Below are 20,602 nucleotides of genomic sequence, written 5' to 3' on the forward strand. Positions count from 1 at the left end.
CACCTTCAGCCACGCTTCATTTCTCCTGCTTGCCTAGGAGCTGCCTGGTAAAGGAGGTGGTGGAGTGGGGAGTGGAAAGGCTGCATATGGAATATTGTATTTTCTGCTGGAATCCAGGCCCCTAGCCATTCTGTAACTTGCAGGCCATGCCCTCCACACATGGGAGCATTGCTGAAATTCCAACAGCCTACTCCTGCCTTGCCCACAGGTGTTGAGAAACTGAGCCAGACTTGCCAGCATTTAGAGAGAAGAAGGGTAAAAACAGAAACCACGGGATCCAGATTTTTCCTACACTAACCACACCCACCCCACTCCCAGTCCCTATTATCAGCCAACCACAGTGTGTACCGCAAACTCTTGAGATCAGGCTAAATAGAGCCTCCTTCCATCTGGTTCCTGTTTTTCACACTGAGCCCTGTGTAGCCTCGAGGGTGCTGTGGCTCTTCTTTGAGCCTCTGCCTCCATCCAGCTGCCTTGTGCTGAGGGGTTAAGAAGCAGTGTGTTTGGAGAGGGAGAAAGGCGCCAGATAAATGCCTAGGGTGATTACTGGGCTTTGCCACAACTTAGGGGCTTTCCTTCTGCCCGCCCTCCCTGCCCTCTGCCTCCGGCCCCTTCCCGCCAGGCCATCTGTCTTTCAGTGTGAGTAACCCCTACAGTGTGTTGCTTCTCTTAAAAACTACTAAGGACAAACACAAAGCTGATTATCTGGCTGTTGCCCAGCCCCCCCGACCCATGACATGGAGGAGTATCTCAGACTTAGTGGGGAAGGAGGGAGAGAAGGTGTGCCCCATGAGCTCGATCGCTCTCCCCACTTTGCCCCTCCTGACAGTCTCAGTGCGGAAGCCCAAGTCACCTTCACATGGACAAGGTCTCCTGAGTGTCCTTCTTGTCACAGTTGTCTCCTGTCCATCCCATTCCCCTCCCCACAAACTAAGATGCACAAACCACCTCACAAGCCCAGCCGATGCACCCAGGCTTGATTGAGAAGGCAAGCTTTAGGCAAAACTAAATAAAAATATACAGGAAACAGGTTCCCTGGAGCACCACCCTATTTTGTTTTCCCTTCAGCATGAAGTCATGGGATACATTCTCCCAACAGCGCCTCGTACGTGTGATAATGGTAGCGTCTCCGCACAGGGCACCTGCCTCGCGCCAGGCCCTGCGCTCTGGCCGGCACACACACCACCGGGCCCGCCCAACCCCGCCAGGCACATGCTAGCCCTCTTGAGAGCCGTGGGAAGCACGCGTGCAAAAGGTAAATAACTAGACCACAGAGCTAGCTGGGCTGCAAACCCACGCTTCTCTGATTTTAAGAAAAGCTCAAATATGCAATTCTGTCCTCCCTTACCTTACCTTTACCTCCCATCTTCTGTGCCAGGGGCTCCGAAGAAAGCGGGGAGCACATTGGAGAACTGAGGCAAGCTGCATAAAGGGAGTCTGCAGGGAGGCGTGGGCAGGGTTTGGACAGAGCCACAGACGGTGGAGCAATACCCAGGGGCTGGGCAGGAGCAAGCTGCCGAAGAGCAGGGAGCAAAAACTAGACAGGGCCTGCCAGTAAGAGCCTGGCCTCTGGTGGAGGGAGACAACCAGCCCACAGGGCCTCGAGCCGGAGGAGCCAAAGGAGCACCTCCCTCTGCTCCTGCTCTGTCGGCCGCTCCGACAAGCCAAAGGACAAACCGTCTGACGGGGCGTGGCGGATCGCTCAGCCTCGTGAGGCGGGTCAGGAAATCCAGACGGGCAAATCCAGCACGCCGTCCACTCTGCTGCTTTCCACTTGAGTGGTCTTGCCAGGACGTTGGAAGGAGGAACTGGAAGGGACGCAAGTATACGGACATTAGCTATTTCAGGTACAGAGGGTTTGGAGGACTACAAAGGAGACTTGAGGAGAAGGACACCAGACTCTGGGGCTCTTCGTGTGTTTCTGGGTCACCGATGCTATCAGCATCTGAGGGCAATGAGCAGAGGTTGGGAGATTCCAAGCACGGGTGAGTCATGCCGTTTTTGCCTCCTCCTACCCTGGGAGCCCTTACATTCGCCTTCAGCCCCCTCTGCTTTTAGCCATCGGTGCTTTCTCTCCTTCTCATGAGCAAGCACTTCCTTTCCTTTTCCCAAGATCTTACGAACCCCAACAGGAACCCTCTTTAGTTCGAACCATGTCATAGCAAGAGGTGGAATAAAGCGAGAGAATGGCTCCTTAGAACATCAGGATCGGAAAAAGAAACCATCAGAGCATTTTCCAAAGCTCCGAATCCCCAGCCAGGAGTCGGAGAGGGCTGTAAGGGAGCGGACGAATGTGACTTCAAGTGAGCCTGCAGTGAGGAAGGATGGAACGAGAGTGGCCATGAGAGCCATGGACAGGAGGGAGAGCTGGAGTAGTAGGCCAAGGAACTGGAAGCCAGAGTCGGGAGCGAACCTTTACTCACTCAGCCTTGAGAGATAGGTTGTAACTGAAAACATTTAGAATCATGAGAGTTGAAAAAAATATGAGGAAAGATGCAGGTTAGGAAAAAAGATAAGAGAAGAAGCTAGTTGGAATAGTCACAAGAGAATTTATGTGGAACAGTTTTTAAGTGCCCTGAACTGCTGTGCCCTTTCCCCATCCCTTATTCTTCACCCCCCACATGTATATTTTTTATATATTTAAATAGAAAAAAAAAATGGAAGAACGAGACCTCGAACCATCCTCCCACCTAGAACCAGCTTTCCATTCTTGCACCAATAAATGGTTCCCAGAAGTAACACTTTGGAGCTCCCCACCTTTCCTTCCCCTACAAGCCGAAGCTTGTTCAGAGGAGATGGGGCACAGCATCAAAGAGAATAGAGGCTGATATCCTGGGGCAGGGTGAGAGGTCAGCCAAAGACCAGCACCTATGAACAAGAGGCACCCAGGACCAAAACCCCAGAGCTCAAGGCGAACTCTTTGAGACGGTTCACCCACTTCACCCCCGAAGGACAGTTTTCCAGTGTCTTGCCTCCCTCATAGGAAACAGTGCCCTGGCTCCTGGCTTTGGGTGATAGGGTACAAAGAACAGTTGCCAGAATTGGAGTGGGTTGGTATGTGTGCACGTGAGTGTGCCAACTGGCCAGACACCCTCATATTCCCAGCCCCTGCACCTCAGGGAGGAGCCTGTGGCCACTAGCAAAGGTGAAGCAAAAGGGGTGCAGACAGAAGTGACACCCCCAGGCCCCAGTCTGCAGGGATGCTTAAAGGGGCCAGTTGTTGATGATTTTTTTATTTCAGTGTTGTTCAGAATTACTATTTAGATGTATTGAATGTCAAATACAGAATGCTTTCTACTTTTACTATGTGTTTATCCAATCGGGGGAAAATTCTAACGTGGGTGAGGAGAGAGGGTGCAAACAACATGATTGCTCTGGGCATCATTTACCCTCACCACACCCCTGGCCTCTAGTCAGAACTGATTCTCACTTTCCTGTTAGTCCCCAACTCTCTCTAGAAAGGTGGCATCTCCCACTCGTGGCATTGCCCTTAAGTATGTAAAGGAGTGCCCGTAAAGGTTAACATCTACCCCTCCTGCAGCAGTTTCGCCGTTTTGTGTGTACCTTCAGGGAATCACTCGTTAAAATCTCTTCATGAGTTCCAGAATTTTCAAGCTAACCCCACCAGGCTCTCATCACCGTATTCTTCTAGTTCTATTCTCCTTCCCAGTGAACACTGTGTTAGCTCTCTTGGGCTTCTGTCCCTGAAGTCAGGAAAACACATCCCTGAGAATGAGAATAAGAGAGAAACAGGAGTCCTAAGCCTGAAGCAGAGACAAAAAGTAGGGAGTCTGCAGTTCTGCTTCTGTGAAGTCCACTCACCTCTTCTGAGCTCTGATCTTGAGAACAGGCCGGAGCCCCAGACCACTCCCTCCCTATGTAGCTACCACTTAGAATCACAAGGAACGCTGAGAGATACAGGAGGGGGAGTGGGACCTGGAGAAAGTTAGGAAGAACCACGCAACCACAGGAGGGCACTGCATCCCCATGGACTAGCCTGGAATGTCTGGGACCAACACAGCAAAGAGGGCAGGCAAGGACAGCAAACCCCCTCTGCCTTGCTCCCCCCAGAGAGTATCTCTCCCTCTTCCCAACTCTTGGGTTCCTTGTGCGGACACATCTATAGGAGAGAGACACACACAGTCACCACCCACTTCACACACCAGCTTCTGACAGATACACACACACACTCACACGTGTGCACGTATCATCTCCCTCTTCTGAAGATTCCCTTGCTGACAGTGTTATCTGTGTAGGCAAATGTGCTGAGAAGACCTGCCTTCCCTTCCATAATGCACACCACCACCTCTGTTTGGTTTTGTTTTTTTAAGTAGGCTCCACACCCAGCACGGGGCTCGAACTGGCAACCCGGAGATCAAAAGTCGCCCCCTCTGTGGACTGAACCAGCCAAGTGTGCCCCTCACAATGGCGCCTCTTGCTGGTCAAGGCTGATGCCCATTGGAGTTCTCTGCCTTTTCCTCATGTTTTGTTTACCCAGGAGCTAGTTGGTCCAGTGAGTCCAATTATTCTATTTCTTTACGTTAGGGTAGCACGTAAGCACTCTTCGCTGCCTGTCCTGCATGGGTCACCCAACACCCTTGCCATCAATAGCTAGCTCTAGAACTCTGCGAGTCATCTAATACCCCTGCCCCTTCTGATCCTGGCCTACTGCAGTTAAAATAGACTCAGCCCTAGGAGAGAGTGATGAAACGCTCAAGAGTCCATAACATACTCCATGCCTCGCTTCCATGTCAGCGTGTCAGCACCAGACATCAAGCCGCATTAGTCCTCGGCTCCGTTTCATTGAGGAAAGCACGTCACTGTCCGCAAAGGTTCCATAAACTAATCCGGCAGGTGACCTTGTAATATCCCACCCACAGTACTCTTATCAAAAACAAGAGAAGGTACCTTCCCGTTTGTTACTTCTTGTGCCCCAAGAGCCCAAGAATCAGCCTGCAACAGCCGGAGTATCTGAAGTCCTCCTGATGAGTGTCGTGCATACTTGTCCAGAAGCTCCTCAGAGAACCACAAACCTAGCGTGTTCATTGAACACACCGATTCTTGGCTTCGGGGGCAGGAGGACTCCTTGGAGGAAATCCTCCTTCGTGCTGTTACTCTCCTGAAGGAGTCTTCAGATTGGGACCAACTATGAGCAACACCACCTCTCGAGTAACCGTGTGGGGCCTGGTCTGCGCATTGTACTGAACCGTCTAAAATGGAATCTGGGTGCCCCCTAGGGGGGACCCTGTAGGAAGATGATCACAAGATGTCCTTGTCACTTCAGGCAGCATTCTGTACTTCCTTCTTAAGATCATGATGTTGGTGACATCTTTGAAATCCTATGGCATTTCTCAAGGATCCATAACTAATGAGGAAGTCTTGTTAAGACTAAGTAGCCCCTCCCTTCCCCAAACTTGGAAATACTATCAATAGCAAGGATAACACCATCCTATTGGAATAGAGGCGTGTGACTATGTAGTCACATCCCATGAAGTATCCAGGCCACATCTGAGTAGACAATGTGAGTTGGGCAGGAGGACGGTGGGAAAAGGGGCACGATGCAGGCATACTCAGACAAAGAACGGCACTCAGTTCCTCTACAGTTTATTGTTACAGCAGAAGTTGTGGGACACAGGAGGGCACCCCCCACACATAACGCAGTGTGGGCAGAGCCCCAAGATAGCCCTTCCCACACCTATGCCGAGCCCCAAGCAGCCCTGCTCCAGCTTAGCTCCCTCCCCCTCCCACTCTAGACACACACTGTCTAGACAGCTACCAAAGTTAGTGCAGCCAATGGCCCCAGGCCCCTTCCTATTGCCCCAGCTCCAATCCTTCCCTCATACTTGTTCATTGCCCACCACTTCCCATTCCAACTTCCGTTTCACACACCGGATGTTTCTATCCCATCCTGAGGACCACTAACCCACCAGCAAGCCTCCTCCGACACACATTCATTTAGGCCCATACTCTTCAGAGATCTGAAGGGTTAATGAAGAGCCATATCAGCTTTGGTGAATGGAGTTGCAGCCCCAAGTCCCCTACCCTTGCAATGGGATAAGTAGGGAGAGTCTGACGGAGGCACCATGGGGCAACTACAACAACCTCTTATCCCTTATCTATGGACACCTAGATTAGGGAGAGGGGACACATGCCCTCTCCACCTTAACACCAAAATGAGGGAGAGGGATAATTCAGGGGTCTGGGTCCCTAAGAGATATTAGGACATCTCTCCCAGGATCTGAGGGGAATCACAGGTTAGAGGTCAAGGTTAGGGTAGCAATCAAAGATCAAGGTCATCTCCCCACATGATCGGCCCATCTTCCCTTACTCTGGCCCAGTGCCCTGTGCACCTCCCAGGTTAGTGCTGGGGGAGGTGAGGGCTGGGTCCTACACCAGGGCAACAAAGGTCATTCAACAGGAGACCTCCATGGTATGCCCCGGGGGCCCTGAAGGGAGAGTCCCAGACTCGCTGCTCTGGGACAGGGTGCGAGAGCGGGACCGGTTGCCATCAATGGACGCTGCACTGGTCAGGGAGGCTGTGCGCGATCGTGACAGGCGAGTCATGCAGGATGAGGCCACTGTGGAGACAGAAGCATAAGCAGGCAGGAAGACAGGAGGTGGGAAAGAGAGGCCGGCAACTCCAAGTGGGGTGCTTGGGTGGTATGAGAGTAACAAATGGGGCTGGGGGTGGGGGTCAATGATTCGGCAGACGGTGGTAAGTCCCAGAATTAACCTGATATGGTTCCCCACCCTCAGTGCCCATCCCTCCTCTATGCAGCAATCCCCTGCTCTCATGATAGCCTCTGACCCCCATACTCACTGTAGCCCATGCCTTGCAGGAAGTACTTGAAGGCCTCGGTCAGCTTGCCTGGCTGCGGAAGTAAGATGAGGAGAGGCAGACAGTGAGGTGAATTCAAAGCAGAGCTGGAGCCCAAGGCCATGGCAGGGCAGGGGTGGGGGAGTGGCAAAGTGTATATTTCAGTACCACTAATATCCCATCTCACCGAGGACAGCGGTACTCACCTGAGTCAGCTGGGGCTGACCTCCAGAGTCGGCCATCTGTTCAGGAGATGGAGACAGCCATCCAGAAGAAGTGACACAGACATAAATACAAGCAGCCATGCCAAGAGGTAGGAAAGGTTCTCTCTTCCCTAGCTTCCCCACACCAGGCCCTGAGGGTTTGTTTTCTTTATCCACCCCACTTGCTCCTAGGCAGGACCTTAAGGCCTAGAAGCCAAATCTAGGGAGGATCTATGGCTCTGGACAGAGGGCCAGGGGTCAGGTGGGGCCTGGAGTAGGGTTACTGACCTTGAGAAAAGAGGTCTGGGTGGGGTCCAACTTTGAGTTACACTCCACCTGGTGTAAGCAGGAGGCTAAATGAATGACGTCACACTCCCTATGGCCTCTCCCCGGACCCAGGGACCCAGGGACCCAAGGACCCAGATCACAGTTCCTTTCCCATCAGCCCCATGCCCATCTCATTCTTACCAGGAATCAACCTCTTAGGCCCCACAGTTGCTCTCCCAGTTCCAAACAGAGATTGCCTCTTGGCAAGACACCCCTCTGACCACCACCCGAGGACTCCAATCCTCCCCCACCCACCCCAAAACTCTCTACTGACCACTGCGTCTTCATGGGGTGCTTGATCTCCTACCACCAGCATCACGGGGCACCTAGAGGCATAGTGTCAGGGAGGAGAAAGTGAGCCCCTGCTATTCCCTCACCCGCCTCCCAGAAGAGCAGCTGGAAAATGTTTGGCTCCAAAGAGGAAACAGTCTTCTGAACCCCCACTGGCCCTTCCAAGACAACCCAAAAGGGGAAGACTAGAAGGTGGGATTTGCTTCATAGAACAGGGTGGGAGATGATGAGAAAATTCCCTGTTAAAAGACTTTCCCTCTTCTAAAGGATGTAAGCACCTAGGGAAGATCCAGGGAGAGAGGCAAAGCTTTATCTCTTAAAGTCTTACTTGAGGGTGACAGCACCTCCACGCTCAAGGTTCAGGTCTCGGCGGCTAAAGAGGGGTTCAAAGAAAAGCAGGAATTTTAGGCAGGCATCACTAGACATCCAGATGGAAGCCACCTCCTCCTTGAGGAACCTGTCTTCCTCCTAAAAATTATAGTCAACTGTTAACAATTAAAAGTGGGAACCAAAGGGGAAAGTGGCAGGCAGGCCTCAAATCCCTGTGGTCACTTGTACCCCAGGTCCCTGGCCGGAGGGCAGCGAAGGGGGAGGAAGGGCACAAGGATAAGAGATCATCTCACTTCTGGAAATCCAAAAACCCAAGGGAAGTAAACAGAAAAAAGGGGGACAGCTCCTTACAATTCATCCCACGGGGTCTGGCCCGCAGCTGCCCCAGCTGCACACCAAATCTTGCCCTCCTCGCGCCGTGTGATTCCCAGCCTTCCCTCTCTTCCTCGCCTCCCCTGGTGCATGGCTGCCGCTTCCNAGGTGCGTGGCTGCCGCTTCCACCTTTCTCTCCCCCGCGCACACACGCACCGCGCACTCACTTGTTGTAGCTGTTCCAGTACAGTTCGATGTTGTCCAGGTTGGGTGCATGTGTAATGATATTCCTGTACTTTTGTATCAACTCAGAATTTCCAGACAGCTCCTCCTGATGGAAAGAAAAGGGGAAAATAGGGTTGAGAAGTCAATAGTTACTGGATGAGAAGAGGCAAGCTTTCTTCCCTCTCCAGATCCCGTCCCATCTAAGGAAGTCAACCCAAGCATTCAAGCCCCTGCCGGTCCCCTCCACTTCTTTCATCTTCCACAAACAACCACTTACCTGGCTGAAAAGATGTCCAAGGATCATCTCCGAAATGGAAGAGGTGAGGCCTGTTAGCTATGAGGAAAGGCAGGTGAGCAAGCTCAGGATACTATGAGGAAGAGAGACCCAGGCTAAAAAGTGACACATCTTTCCTGCTCCACTCCCCATCCCAAGGGCCCCCCCCACCCTAGACCTCACCACACAGGCCCCTCCAAACCTTGTGGGCTGCCCAATCCATCCAACCCTTGGCGTTGGGATCAATGTTGATGAGGACAAGACCCTCGACCGTATCCGGGTGGGTAAGCTGAGGAGTAGCAGAAAGAAGGGAAATCAGAGGCAAGGCAGGGCCTTATTCCCTTCCCGCTGAGCTCCAGCCAGTTTGAGGCTCCCGTGGGGCCTGCCCCCCACCCTTATACCCAAGTTCTCCCCACAAACACGCTCTAGCAAACAGCATTCTCCTAATCAGTCATGGGCCTTAAACCTGCCTTTCCCTTGTCTGGGTTTGTTTGTTTGTTTGTTCATTTCTTACAGCATATCGTGACAGGACGTAGGCTCCAGCTCCAACACCAACTCCAATTATTGCGGAGAAACTGTGGAAGAGAAATGTGTATCTAATGGGCCCTGGTGTCCAAAACTTTAGCCCTCAGACTTTAGCCCTCACCCTCCCTCCCTCCCAAGGCCACGCACACAAATGAGGGGCGCGAAGAAGGAAGGTGCCGAGGAGCTAACCGCGGACACTGGTCGCCAGTGTTAGGCCCTGAAATCTACCTCAGCTCTCTCTTGGGGAGCTGGTATCTTGAAAAGAAACACCCATCTGCCAACCAGACACTGTTTTCCTACATAGCTGTGTGTCCATTTTCAATTCTCAGGAGCTAGTTCAACTTGTTCTGTCTTAGTTCCTGGTTCCTTGTGAGGAACCGGGAAGAAGGGAACTTGAAGCAAGATGGGAAGAAAAAGAAAGAAAGAAAAGACACAACTTCAGTGAACAATAGGGAGAACAGGGGGAAACAGAGCCAACAAGGTGAAGCCGAGCTGCCCAGGGCCCGGGTGCCCAGGAAAAGTGGAGCCAGGGCCAGAAGCCAGGAGACGTCAGCACTCAGCGTGCATTCCACAGAGGCTCACCGGGCTTTCCCTTCCCAGGGCTCCCGGGCACCAGGTGTGTGTCTGGAGGAGGGGAAGTGGGAGGAAAAGAGACAAGTCTATCTGGCTCCTGGGGATTCTGTCATCTGCCTCTTCCTCTCTACCTTCCAGATCCGAGAAGCCCCTCCTCAGCCTGAGGCAGGGCCACACAGGGCCGCTTCCTTTTCCTGCCTCTATCCATCAGGACTGCTCTGCCGACTCAAGCCATTTCCAAACCTACCCCTCTTCTTCTCAACAGTCAGGTGGAGGCACAGAGAAGGAAGGATCTATCTAGGCCAGAGGCCACAACTCGCCCAGGAACCCTGGGGGACAGAGGAGTTCTAAGGCCCCCTTGTGCCGGATGCAGAACTCTGGTTTGGAGGGGTCCCCAGGCCTCTTACTTTAAGTACTGCAGGATGCAAGGGATCATGTCCGCAAGCTGGTCCAGAGATGGGTACTGGTATCTGGGGAAGGGAAGAACGTTAAGGAAAACACCAAGCTGCCCCCCAGTGCCCTGCACCTCAGGGTGCCCTACTCACCCTCTCCCAGAGTCTCCACTGTCTCCCCTTTCCTCCTCCCCTGGTCCATTCTTCCCCTCCCCTGCCCTGTGCCTCAAAGCCTGGTGAGGAGGGAGGGAGCTAATTCTCACCCCAAAGGGAACACAGGAGCCCCCTCTTCCATTCCAGGGGCATCCACATGAACCCGCACGAAGTTCTGAATGATTTCCTGCATATCCCCGAACTGAAACAGCGACTGGAAGCAAGATTTATCTAAAGAGAATCCCCACCACCCCGACGGTAGAATCAGCCAGGGAAAAGCATCCCCAAGTCTGAACCCACCCTCTTTTTTTTATGCCATAGTCAGACCAGGACAGAACTCCCCCTTGATATGCCACATGGCTCCCTTCCTGCCCGTGCTGACCTTTCCCCTTCCCCTGGGGTTTTACCCTTCCCACCAGCCTCTTCCCAGAAAGGAGCGGGAGGGGAAGCTCAGGTCCTTACAGTTGAGTCCCACATCGTGGTAGGTGAGTATCGCTGGGCGTTTGGGTTTGGGGGTGCCATAGACAGTAAAAGTGACAGAGCCATAAGGTGTCTCCACAGAGTGAGTCTGCAGAAAAACAGGTCACCATCAGGGAGGAGTCAGGCTGAGAGGAAAAAAAGGCTGGAGAAGGATGCCCACAAAAGTCCCACAAAAGTCGGGGATTTGGGGTGGGGAGGGGCAAAGAGGACACAGGCACAAAGAATTAAAAATAGGATCAGCAAGAATTTGGTTCGGGTAAATAAAAAAGCAGATGATGATTCTGACGGTGGAAAAGAATCATAAAGGATGGAAGAGCGCTAAGGAACTGTGAGAAGGAGAAAGGAAGGAAAAGGAGAGATGGGGAAGGGAAAGGACTGGAATGGAAGGAAAGGGAGCAGAGAGGAGCAGCCCTCTCCTTCACGGGAGAGAGAACCCCTCCTCCTGCCCTGGGACTGCCCCCAAGCTGTTACCTGTCCCTGGTCCAGGAGGATTCGGGCAGCTAACTCAGCCTCCTGGGGAGACACACATACGTGTACACACACACACACACACACACACACACACGAACAGATACACGCAGAGACACACAGCCATGTCGAGTCACAGATGGAGAGACAGACACAGATAAAGAAAGGTAGAGAAAGAGAGCAACGGAGACGAGAGACAGAAAGAGATGACACAAACAGACAGGAGAGGATGAAGGTTAGCGCAGTGACAGGTCGGAGGCCTGGACTCCCGTTGTGGTCTACGGGGGAGAGACATGGGTACAGGTGGAGAAAACAGGGCTGTGGGTTAGAATGATTATGGGTCTGGGCAGGCAGGAGGCGAGGGGGATGCCTGCAGGGGAGAATTCGGGCCTGGGAGTCAGGGGGTCTCGTAACCTTGGCCGCCTCGGGCGTCTGCCCTGGCAACAGCGGCTTCTCCTCGGTGATCTGCACCTCCTGCAGCTCCGCCATGCCGGCCTGGGAGGACGAGGAGACACCACGGCTGCGGACGGACGCTGCTCCACGCGCCTCTGCACCCGGCTTCCTCTCTCGGCCCAGGGCAGTGCCGGGTGCAGAGGGCCCCGGAGCTGAGGACCGCATCAGGACACGCGCGGGGCCTCTCCTCCCCCCAGCTCCACGTCCAGGCCGCTGGGAAGGAGGGCTGGTGGCCGAGGACTCAGGATACCCCTTCTCTTCCCGCTGTCCGTCCCCGTGGCTGCCCCTCAACCCCCACACCTCGGGAACGCCCTCTCCTGTCCTGGATGGAAATACCAGGGTGGGGCAGGAGTGCAGCTCCGGTTTCCCAGGCTCTATTTAGGGACCACCCCACACTCCCAGAGTTAGGCAGGGATGAAACTTGTGGCTCCTGACTGGGTACTCGGAAGATACTGAGGGACGGGGTAGTGAGAGTTCCTAATTAACTGTGACCTTCAACTAAGCCTCAAGGTCAGCCCCTCAAAGGGAAAGGGGCTAAAAATGACCCGAGTACCATGACCAAGAGGGGGAGAGGGAAACAAAAAGAACAAGGGACACCTGTGTCCAACTGACCCAATGCTTCCTTCCCCTCCTCCCAAGATTCCCCCTCCCGACTGTGAATAAATTAGCATGCGTTCAACCTTAGTGGGGCTGGTGAGGAGCAGAACACCTGTGCAGCTCGACGGTTAAGAGCCTGCAGCCTGGGGGTGGGGTCACTTACTGGGCTCCTATTGGCTGGATGCAGTGGGGTTAGGGGTCAGGGTTCTCTCTCCTCCAGGCTCTGGGGTCTGAGAAAACAAGGCAATAAGGTGAATGACATGGGAGACAGATGCTGGGTCCTTTAGGGACAGAAAGCCTCAGCCAAGATCTAGACTACCTGGGTCACCAACCCGCCCCAGGTCACTAACCCTCCCTAATCTGTACCCCCGAGTCCAATGAACACGTCTTCTCTAGGCTTCAGCTAGAATCAATATAGGCTGGAGGGGCCTGTGGGGCAACATGGAGAGCAGGTATCATCAGTCCAGGCTGGGGGAGGAGAGAAGGAAGTGCTGATGTGGAGGAAAGAGTGTGGCTTGTGTCGGAACCTCTGGATTCTAGTCCCGGCTCTGCTGCGAAGGGTGTGACCTTGGCCCACTCAGTTACTTCCCTTGGCTTCAATTTCCTATTTGCAAACTAGAAGTGGGGGCTAGGGGATCCTCAAGATTTTTGACAGCTCTCGAGTGAGATGAGCATAGCTGAGCATGACTGTTTTCCCAGTTAAACGTTTAAAAACAAAATTTAAAAAGCCTCGTGCCTTCGCGTCTCTCCTCCACCCAGTCTCGGTGTGGGTCGCGCGAGCCGAGAAGGGGAGGGAGGGCGGCCCCACAGTCTCCTCCCCGACGACCCGCAAGGGCCGAGCGCCAGCTGGGAAGGGATGGGTAGGACCGATGGGACCGACCGGGCCCAGCACCCGGGACCTGTCCCTACTAGTCCCAACGCTGTCCGTCCGCGTGGGGACCGACACCCTCGCGCAGCCGGCGAGGAGCGCCCCGGACCCTGGACACAACCTCACGCACGCCCCAAACACGCCCCGCCGCTCGCGGAGCCTCCGCCTTTGTGCGCCGCAGCCCGGCGCCCCCTCCTTGCGGGCCTCTTCCCGCGGGCGGTCAGCTCCGGGGGACTGGGATCCAACCGCCCACCCGCCCGGCTGGCGCCATCCGGGCCCTGCGGCCCCTCGCCCGCCCCTCCCCCTACCTGCTGCCGCCGCGGCCGCTTCCACCTTCACTTGCCTTTGACTCTCCGGCCCGCCCGGCTTGGGCTCCCCACAGACCCGCCCCCGGCCCGCCCCAGCCCGCCCACGGGCCGACGGCTCCCTGCAGATCCGCCCCAGACCCCCAGTAAACACGCCCCCCCTTTACCCCGCCCCAGGCTGTGTGCCGCTCAGGGAGGGGCTGTGCTGGGGGCCCCAGGGGTACTCTAAGGGAAACAAACTGCTGGGTGCCTCCACGCTCCCCAGCACATCCCCCGCGACCAGGCGGTAGTGGGGTGTGCGGGGATCCCTTAGTCCTGCGGGGGATCCCCACGCCCGCCCTCAACACCGCCCCCACCCGTGACCTGGATCTGCCTATCGCACTGTGGTTCCTTCTTTCGCCCCCAGACTCAGTAGTGGGGGCGGGTAGTGGGGAGACGAACCCAGGGTGCTGACACCCCATGATTTCGACTCGGCTCGCGGGTAAACACAGCTAGGCTGAGGAAGGAGGAGGTGGGCGGGGATCGCCGCTGAGGAGGCGAGGGTCCTGCCGGCTGGGAGGGGCAGGTGTGCCAGCACCAACGGAGCGCGGCAGGGGTGGGGGGCCGTCGGGGGCGCAAGAGTTTCAACTTCGGGGTGCCCAGGGTCCTGGTACCTCCTCTTTCTGTTGCGTCCCGACGCCAGCTCTCGGCAGCTCCCTGAGAAGTTGGAAAACAAGGCGGGGGGGGCGGGGAATGCGGGGGGCCGCTATAAATAGAGGGAGATCGCAGGAGGGGGAAGAGGATGGCCAACGGGGACTCCCGGGTCAAGGCCCCAAGGGGGGGAGGAGGGGCCAGGGACCCCCAGGGGCTCTGACTCTAGGGTAAACAGGCGCGGGGGCGGAGTTAACTCTGCGGGGGTGGAGTGGGGGCTTGGGGAGGACGCTGTGTCCCGGGCTGGAACCCAAGAGACCCTGTGGCTTCGGCACTAACCCCTCCTAGTCCGGCCCGGAGAAGGAGGGTGAGACAAGCTCGGCACGGCTGAATCTCAGTGCCCAGGAGCTGGTTTCTCAGGGACTGCTGCGTGTCCCTCTCGGGGCCCGGGGTGGGTTTGCAGTCCTAGACTCCAAACTTCACCCTGTCCTCCCCCCACCGTAGATGCACCCTCCCTGTGCCCCTAGAGGAAGGCCATCTGGAATGGGATAGTTAGGAGAGGTTCCGTCGGGTTCCGAAGTTGTCTTAGGCACAAGGAAAGCAGATTGAATATCTCCCCACCTGCACCCTTCCAGCACCCCCTCCCCACCAGGGTCCCCACTCCATCTTCCTTAAGCCTGGTTCCTGAGTTACCATATCAGGGGCTGGGCGGCAGGCCAGTTGGGAACAATGGCCAATGGAACTGGAGCTGCCAACCGCAACACCAGCACAGACTGCCCCTGCAAGACCCCCAAATTACCCTCCCCCTCCTGCCTGGGAACCACCCCCCCACCACCCTCACCACCCACAACCCCCTCCCATCCAAGGAACATCAATGCCCCTTTCATCCCCACTTGGCAGGGTCTACTGGAAAGAAGGAGGGGCCAAGAGGGAGGAGGTGACCCAGAGTAGGAGAACTGATCAGGATCAAACCCGGCTTTCAACAACCTCACATCTAAAGGACCCCCCTATCTGCTCCCAATTTGGAGCACCGAAGTTTTCCTCTGTTCCCTTCCCCCACTCTCTTCATAACTGTTCCCCTCAGAAACTGGCCCAGAAGCTGGGCAACCCTGGCAGCTTGCCTGGTCCCCTCTCCCCTCTGGATGCCAGTTTAACACTCTCCTGGACAAGGAAAAGCCTGCTGGCATTAGGATCATAGATAAAGCTGTGTAGGACAGGAAAGAGATCTCACCAGCCCTCCTGGAGCTGGGGAAGAAAAAAAATGCCCAGGCAAGGCTCTGATGTGTCTAAAGTAGTCTTTCTTGGAATAGGGGAGGGAAGGACCTGGAAGTTCCAGCATCTAAATTCGTCTCTGGGTCAGGATGACTCAGGGGGAACCTGATAAGGGGCCTACTCAGGGGCGCGTGGCGGGCGGGAGGTGGGAAATTTCCACTGGGATCTGTTTGCTGCAGCGGCCTAGGGGTCTCAGCCTCCCAGAGGCAGAAATGAGGCAAAAGCCCTAAGTCCCAGCGCAGCCCAGCTGTAAGTGGCCCAACCAGGGTAATCTCTCTCTGACTTCCTTCCTTTGGGCCAGAAGCGGCTTCAAACTATACCTTCAGTGAAGCAACGGTTTTAAGTACCTACTGTATGCAAGCCACTGTATGCATGCAATTCAAAGAAGGGTGACGTCAGTAGTGCCCTCTCTAGAAGGTTATGATGGAGTAGGTGCGAGAAGTAATAAAAAATACAGAAAAAGCTAAGAAAAATGATGCTTAGATAAGATTGTTTAGGCAATAAATTCTATGGCAATCATTTCCCACCCTTCTCAAGTGGGAGATCAGAGATTTCCCTCCCACCCGATGGTTTTAGTATCCTCTGATGGAGACAAACCACGAATTCAGCAATACTTTTAAATAAGTTTGTAGAGAATTCTTTTTTTTTTTTGTAAGATTTTAAGTAATCTCTACACCCAAGGTGGGGCTCGAACTTAAACCCCAAGATCAAGAGCCACATACTCTACTGACCAAGCCGGCTAGGCTCCCCGGCTTGTATAGAATCCTGGCAATCATAACCCCTATGTGTATAGTAATAGCTATGTGTGCAAAGCATATTATTATTCAGTTGATGATTAATGTTCGTGTATGTATAGATTCCAGGGGCCCTTGCAAGAGTTCAGAACTCCCCTCCCCAGGAGACTACAGCCCACAGACTAGGAACCATTATCGTGGTATAATTCAGAAGAGGAAAAGGGTTTTGTTCCTACGGTGTACCTTTATGAGGAGTACAACCACGGCATATTTGAGTGGGAGAGAAGAACATTCTATCCAGGAAGAAAGAGAGCATGAGGGAAAGTGTGAGGGCAGAAACACAGAAGTTACTTTGAAGAATTGACTATTAGCTGCTGTGTGCAAGCTACTTTCTATACATTACCCCACAATACCATTATCGTCCTCACAGTCCAGGTGAGCAACTGAATGAAGCTCAGAGATTTCTGAAACAGAAGCTTCAAGGCCAGCCAGCTAGTGCTATAAATGACAAATCCACGACTCAGATCCCCACCCAGATCATTCCACTCCAAGGCTCTGCTCTTGCCACTGCGAGGTAGCCTATCAAGCCCTATGCTCCCAGATGAAGAATAGCACTGATGAGAGGGGGGTGGTGTTCGGTGGGTGTGGTCCTCATGTGAAAGTCCTTGAAGGACAGGCAGAGTCTTGGCCCTGAAGATCCTTAGAGAGTGCTTGAGCAGGATTAATGGATAAAAATAGTTTTGTGAAAATTAATCTGATGAGTGGGTGATAAAGATGGATTGGGGGGGCATTCCATTTAGGAGAGAGATTCTTTCTTTCTTTCTTTCTTTTAAAGACTTATCTATTTTAGGGGTGGGGGAGGGGCAGAGGGAGAGAGAATCTTCAGCAGACTCCCCATAGAGCTAGGGGCCCAACAATAGGCAGGCGCAATCCCACAACCCTGAGATCAGGACCTGACCTGAAATCAAGAGTTGGACACTCAACTGACTGAGCCATCCAGGTGCCCCTAGGAGAGAGATCCTTTAGAAACCAGGGAAATCAAGTAGATAGGAGACGACAAGGACTTGACTAAATGTGGGAGCAATAGGAATGGAAAGAAAGGTTTGTTAGACAAGGAAGTGACATTCATAGCAATTGGTGACTGATTAGAAGGAAAGGGGAGGGGAATCACCAACCTAGTTGCTCTGTTTTAGAATCCCTGAAGTTCGTCCTTCTATATGGCTTTTGCCCAGAGAACAGGCCAAAGAGAAACCCCTGAGGAACATCCCTGACCTGCACAGAAACTTATCTAGAACATTTTCAGAGTCTGAGACTCACCCTCACCCTGACTTCACTCATCTTGACCCACCCAGATGTGTTATATTCCAAGGCCTGTGCTCTTTCCATGTTGGGCCCAACATTGGAAGCCATTTAAAGTTCTCACTGAGGTTGGTCTGCCAAAGGCACTGGGATTCTCCATGTCGGTCACTATCTTGGACTTGAGACTAAAAAGGAGGGCACTGCTGGACTGATGCCAGCCTGTTTTCATTAACCCCTTCCCTGGGATCCTCTCAGCTTTTTGGGGCAGAGCATAAACCAATTTGACCAGGACCCAGAAGACTGGGTCAGGCTGGGCTGGAATGATGAGGGAGAGCTTGATCAGCTGGAGAGATCAGAAGTTTGGCAACTTGCTCAATGTAGCATGCTAAGTGGGGAAATGAAAGGACCCCTCTCCCAAGACTAGGGCTGTAGCTGGGGCTGGAGGTGATGTCACATAAACACTGCTGATGTCACAGAAGCTTCCCTCTCCTCCCCTGTCTGTTTCCCCATTGCCACACAGTCTCTCCAGTCAGCTGGCCCCCACGTACCTGCACACACATAAACAAAGGCTGTGAAGGGTCAGACACCACCCGGGTACTCTTAGGTGCACAAAAGTCTTAGGGAAGAGGGTGATAGCGGGGATTATTCAGTATATAGGATCCACACTAATACCACTAGTGCTGGGAACAGTAGGTGGGATGGGAGTGAGGGGGGAAAGGAAAGAGAGGGACAGGGAGGAGGGGCTTTGTTCCTATTACTGATCCTGATTTTATCTTAACCACCATCCTTATTACTCCTCAGTCCTCCCTTCCCCTCCTCCTTCACCCCCAAGTTTCCCCCGCACTGTCCTCCCCCCCACCCAGTTGATCATGGCATCAGAAGCAGGGAAAACATTCCAGCGGTTTGCTGTCTTTGGAGAATCATCGAGCAGTGGCACTGAAATGAACAACAAAAACTTCTCCAAGCTATGCAAAGACTGTGGCATCATGGATGGCAAGACAGTCACCTCCACTGATGTGGACATCGTATTCAGCAAAGTCAAGTAAGGCACCAGAGATGGGAGGTAGGGACAGTGAGTAGAATCAGCAAGGCTGTGGAACGTGGAAGGGCTCATGGGGCAGAACATGTGTAATGGTTCTACTAAGCACTTACTGTGTCCTTGGCCCTGTACTATTTCCTGTCCTCAGGACACTCAGTGTCAAGAGGCCAAATCCGAGTAAGGGGAGGGTTGGACCTTGGAAGGTGATGAATTCATGTTCCAGAGTTTCTGGATTTCTGTCTGACTGACCAGGGCCAAGAATGCCCGAACCATCACATTTCAACAGTTCCAGGAGGCAATGAAGGAACTGGCCCAGAAACGATTCAAGGACAAGAACCCAGATGAAGCTCTGGAGAACGTTTATAAACTCATGGAAGGCAAGGATCCAGCTACCACTGGAGTTACCGTGAGTGACACGCTTTATCCCTCCCAGTTGACTCTACCTCCTTAGATCCCTCGCCTCCCATCTTCCAGTGTCCCTCACCTCTGCCAGTAGTAATACCGTAGGGAGACTGGGCAGAAAGCCTCTGGAGCCCTGTCGGCATTGAAACAGACTTTAGAGATCATCTCGTAATTTCAGAGATGAGGAACATGTGGTCCAGAGAGGGGTCCACATGTATTTTAATAGTAAAATTTAGACTTATTCCCAAATGTCCAGGTGGCTTTGGGGGAACGCTGAGTGCAGAAGTCTTGGTACGTGATCCCCACTCCTCTTCCTGCTCTTCTGTGAGGTGCAATCTCTGACCACCTGCCTCTCACCCACCACTGTTCCCTATTTATCCTCTCTCTATTTTAAGTCCCCTCTCTACCCTAGGTTTCAAATAGGGCCCTCCCAGTAGAAGGGACCTTGTATATTGGGTCTGGGTTGAAGTCCTCTGGCTGCAGCCTGGTCAAAATAACTCCCTTAGAAATAGGAAAATCCACACACACCCCCATGCGTTCCCATACACCAAAGTCTCACGAGTGGCTGGCTCTCAGTTCCCGCCCATGGCTGCACGTGGGCCCTAGAGAAAGCAGCCCCGTGCCAGTGGTAGAACAGAGCACTGGTACGAGCAGCATCAGAGGCCATCTTTGGAGAAGGGGTGTGACGGCGAAGGGGAAGGAGAGAGATCAGACCCGTCCTCCTCTGGCTTGCAGAAAGCAACGACAGTGGGTGGGGTGAGCCGGCTGACGGACACCAGCAAGTACACGGGCACCCACAAGGAGCGCTTTGACGAGAGTGGCAAGGGCAAAGGCATCGCAGGACGGGAAGAGACGACCGACAACTCAGGCTATGTGAGTGGCTACAAGGGTGCTGGCACCTATGAGAAGAAGAGCAGCAAATAAGAAGCAGCCTCAACAACTAGGGTCAGTTAGTCCTCAACCTGGCATCTTAAACACCAGGGAGCCTAGGGAACAATAAACATCTGTGTGCAGCAGCCAATGAGCTCTGTCTTCCATCAGGATGCGGGATAGATGGGCCCACCGGTGCAGAGAGAAGAGAGAGCCCAAGGAATAGAGTTTCCAGTTCTGCGTCCTTTCTCTACTTAGCCTCATGCCTCCCAGCCAGAAGTTAGCATTCCCTTCAACAACTGCTTCTAAGAACAGAGCTGAGGAATATATTTGGGGTAAGAGACAAACCAGATGCGGAGGCAAAAGTATGTGCCCCTTTGGGTTCATACATTCCTGGTATCTGCCATCCTTATCTCCCAGAGGAGAGGAGCAGTTCCTGATTTGACATAGTATGACTGCGACACCACCATCTAGACCCTTCCCTGTCCCTCTACCTTCCTCCTCTGTTGTAGTCCGGGTTTTGTTGGAGAAATAGAAGCCAGCTAGAATGGGCCAAGAACTTACTCAGTTTGACTCTTATTATGAGTTTGTGCTCGAGCTGGCTTTTAACAACCAGTCCAGCACTGAGTTTTACCCCACCCCACCTCCACCATGGTACATGTGGAACAGAAGATCCCACTCGCTGCTCAGTGTAGCCCAGGAAGGCAGCCAGAGGTGGGTGGCCTCCAGGACTCCAGGAGTAGGAGTTCTGGTGTGCTGAGGA

The 20,602-nt window shown here is 53.6% G+C and overlaps 2 protein-coding genes across 9 annotated transcripts; one reads left to right on the forward strand and one right to left on the reverse strand.

The window, feature by feature from the left end:
* Nucleotides 1-5,587: 5,587 nt before the first annotated feature.
* NDRG2 (NDRG family member 2) lies at nt 5,588-14,400 on the reverse strand. 5 transcript variants are annotated; one of them, XM_034648528.1, is made up of 17 exons: nt 14,247-14,400; nt 12,584-12,650; nt 11,785-11,865; nt 11,374-11,415; nt 10,885-10,990; nt 10,533-10,653; nt 10,285-10,347; nt 9,294-9,354; nt 8,982-9,068; nt 8,783-8,839; nt 8,508-8,611; nt 7,967-8,011; nt 7,622-7,673; nt 7,309-7,356; nt 7,024-7,059; nt 6,821-6,872; nt 5,588-6,578 (listed from the first exon to the last, which is right to left on the reverse strand). In XM_034648528.1, exons 3-17 carry the CDS (start codon nt 11,857-11,859, stop codon nt 6,412-6,414), a joined length of 1,116 nt encoding a protein of 371 aa, XP_034504419.1. In that variant the 5' UTR covers nt 11,860-11,865; nt 12,584-12,650; nt 14,247-14,400; the 3' UTR covers nt 5,588-6,411. The 5 variants fall into 5 exon arrangements, with proteins under 5 accessions (XP_034504419.1, XP_034504420.1, XP_034504418.1 ...); XM_034648529.1 differs by lacking the exon at nt 14,247-14,400 and adding an exon at nt 14,035-14,145; XM_034648527.1 differs by lacking the exon at nt 14,247-14,400 and adding an exon at nt 13,597-13,746.
* TPPP2 (tubulin polymerization promoting protein family member 2) lies at nt 13,829-19,982 on the forward strand. 4 transcript variants are annotated; one of them, XM_019808558.2, is made up of 5 exons: nt 13,829-14,158; nt 16,660-16,803; nt 18,330-18,570; nt 18,820-18,973; nt 19,705-19,982. In XM_019808558.2, the coding sequence occupies exons 2-5, from the start codon at nt 16,734-16,736 to the stop codon at nt 19,891-19,893; spliced, it is 654 nt and encodes a 217-aa protein (XP_019664117.1). In that variant the 5' UTR covers nt 13,829-14,158; nt 16,660-16,733; the 3' UTR covers nt 19,894-19,982. The 4 variants fall into 4 exon arrangements, with proteins under 4 accessions (XP_019664117.1, XP_019664118.1, XP_011233827.1 ...); XM_019808559.2 differs by having other exon boundaries at nt 13,829-14,074; XM_011235525.3 differs by lacking the exons at nt 13,829-14,158; nt 16,660-16,803 and adding an exon at nt 17,423-17,656.
* Nucleotides 19,983-20,602: the final 620 nt, after the last annotated feature.

Source organism: Ailuropoda melanoleuca, chromosome 20 (genome assembly GCF_002007445.2).
Source record: "Ailuropoda melanoleuca isolate Jingjing chromosome 20, ASM200744v2, whole genome shotgun sequence".
NCBI classification, from domain to species: domain Eukaryota; kingdom Metazoa; phylum Chordata; class Mammalia; order Carnivora; family Ursidae; genus Ailuropoda; species Ailuropoda melanoleuca.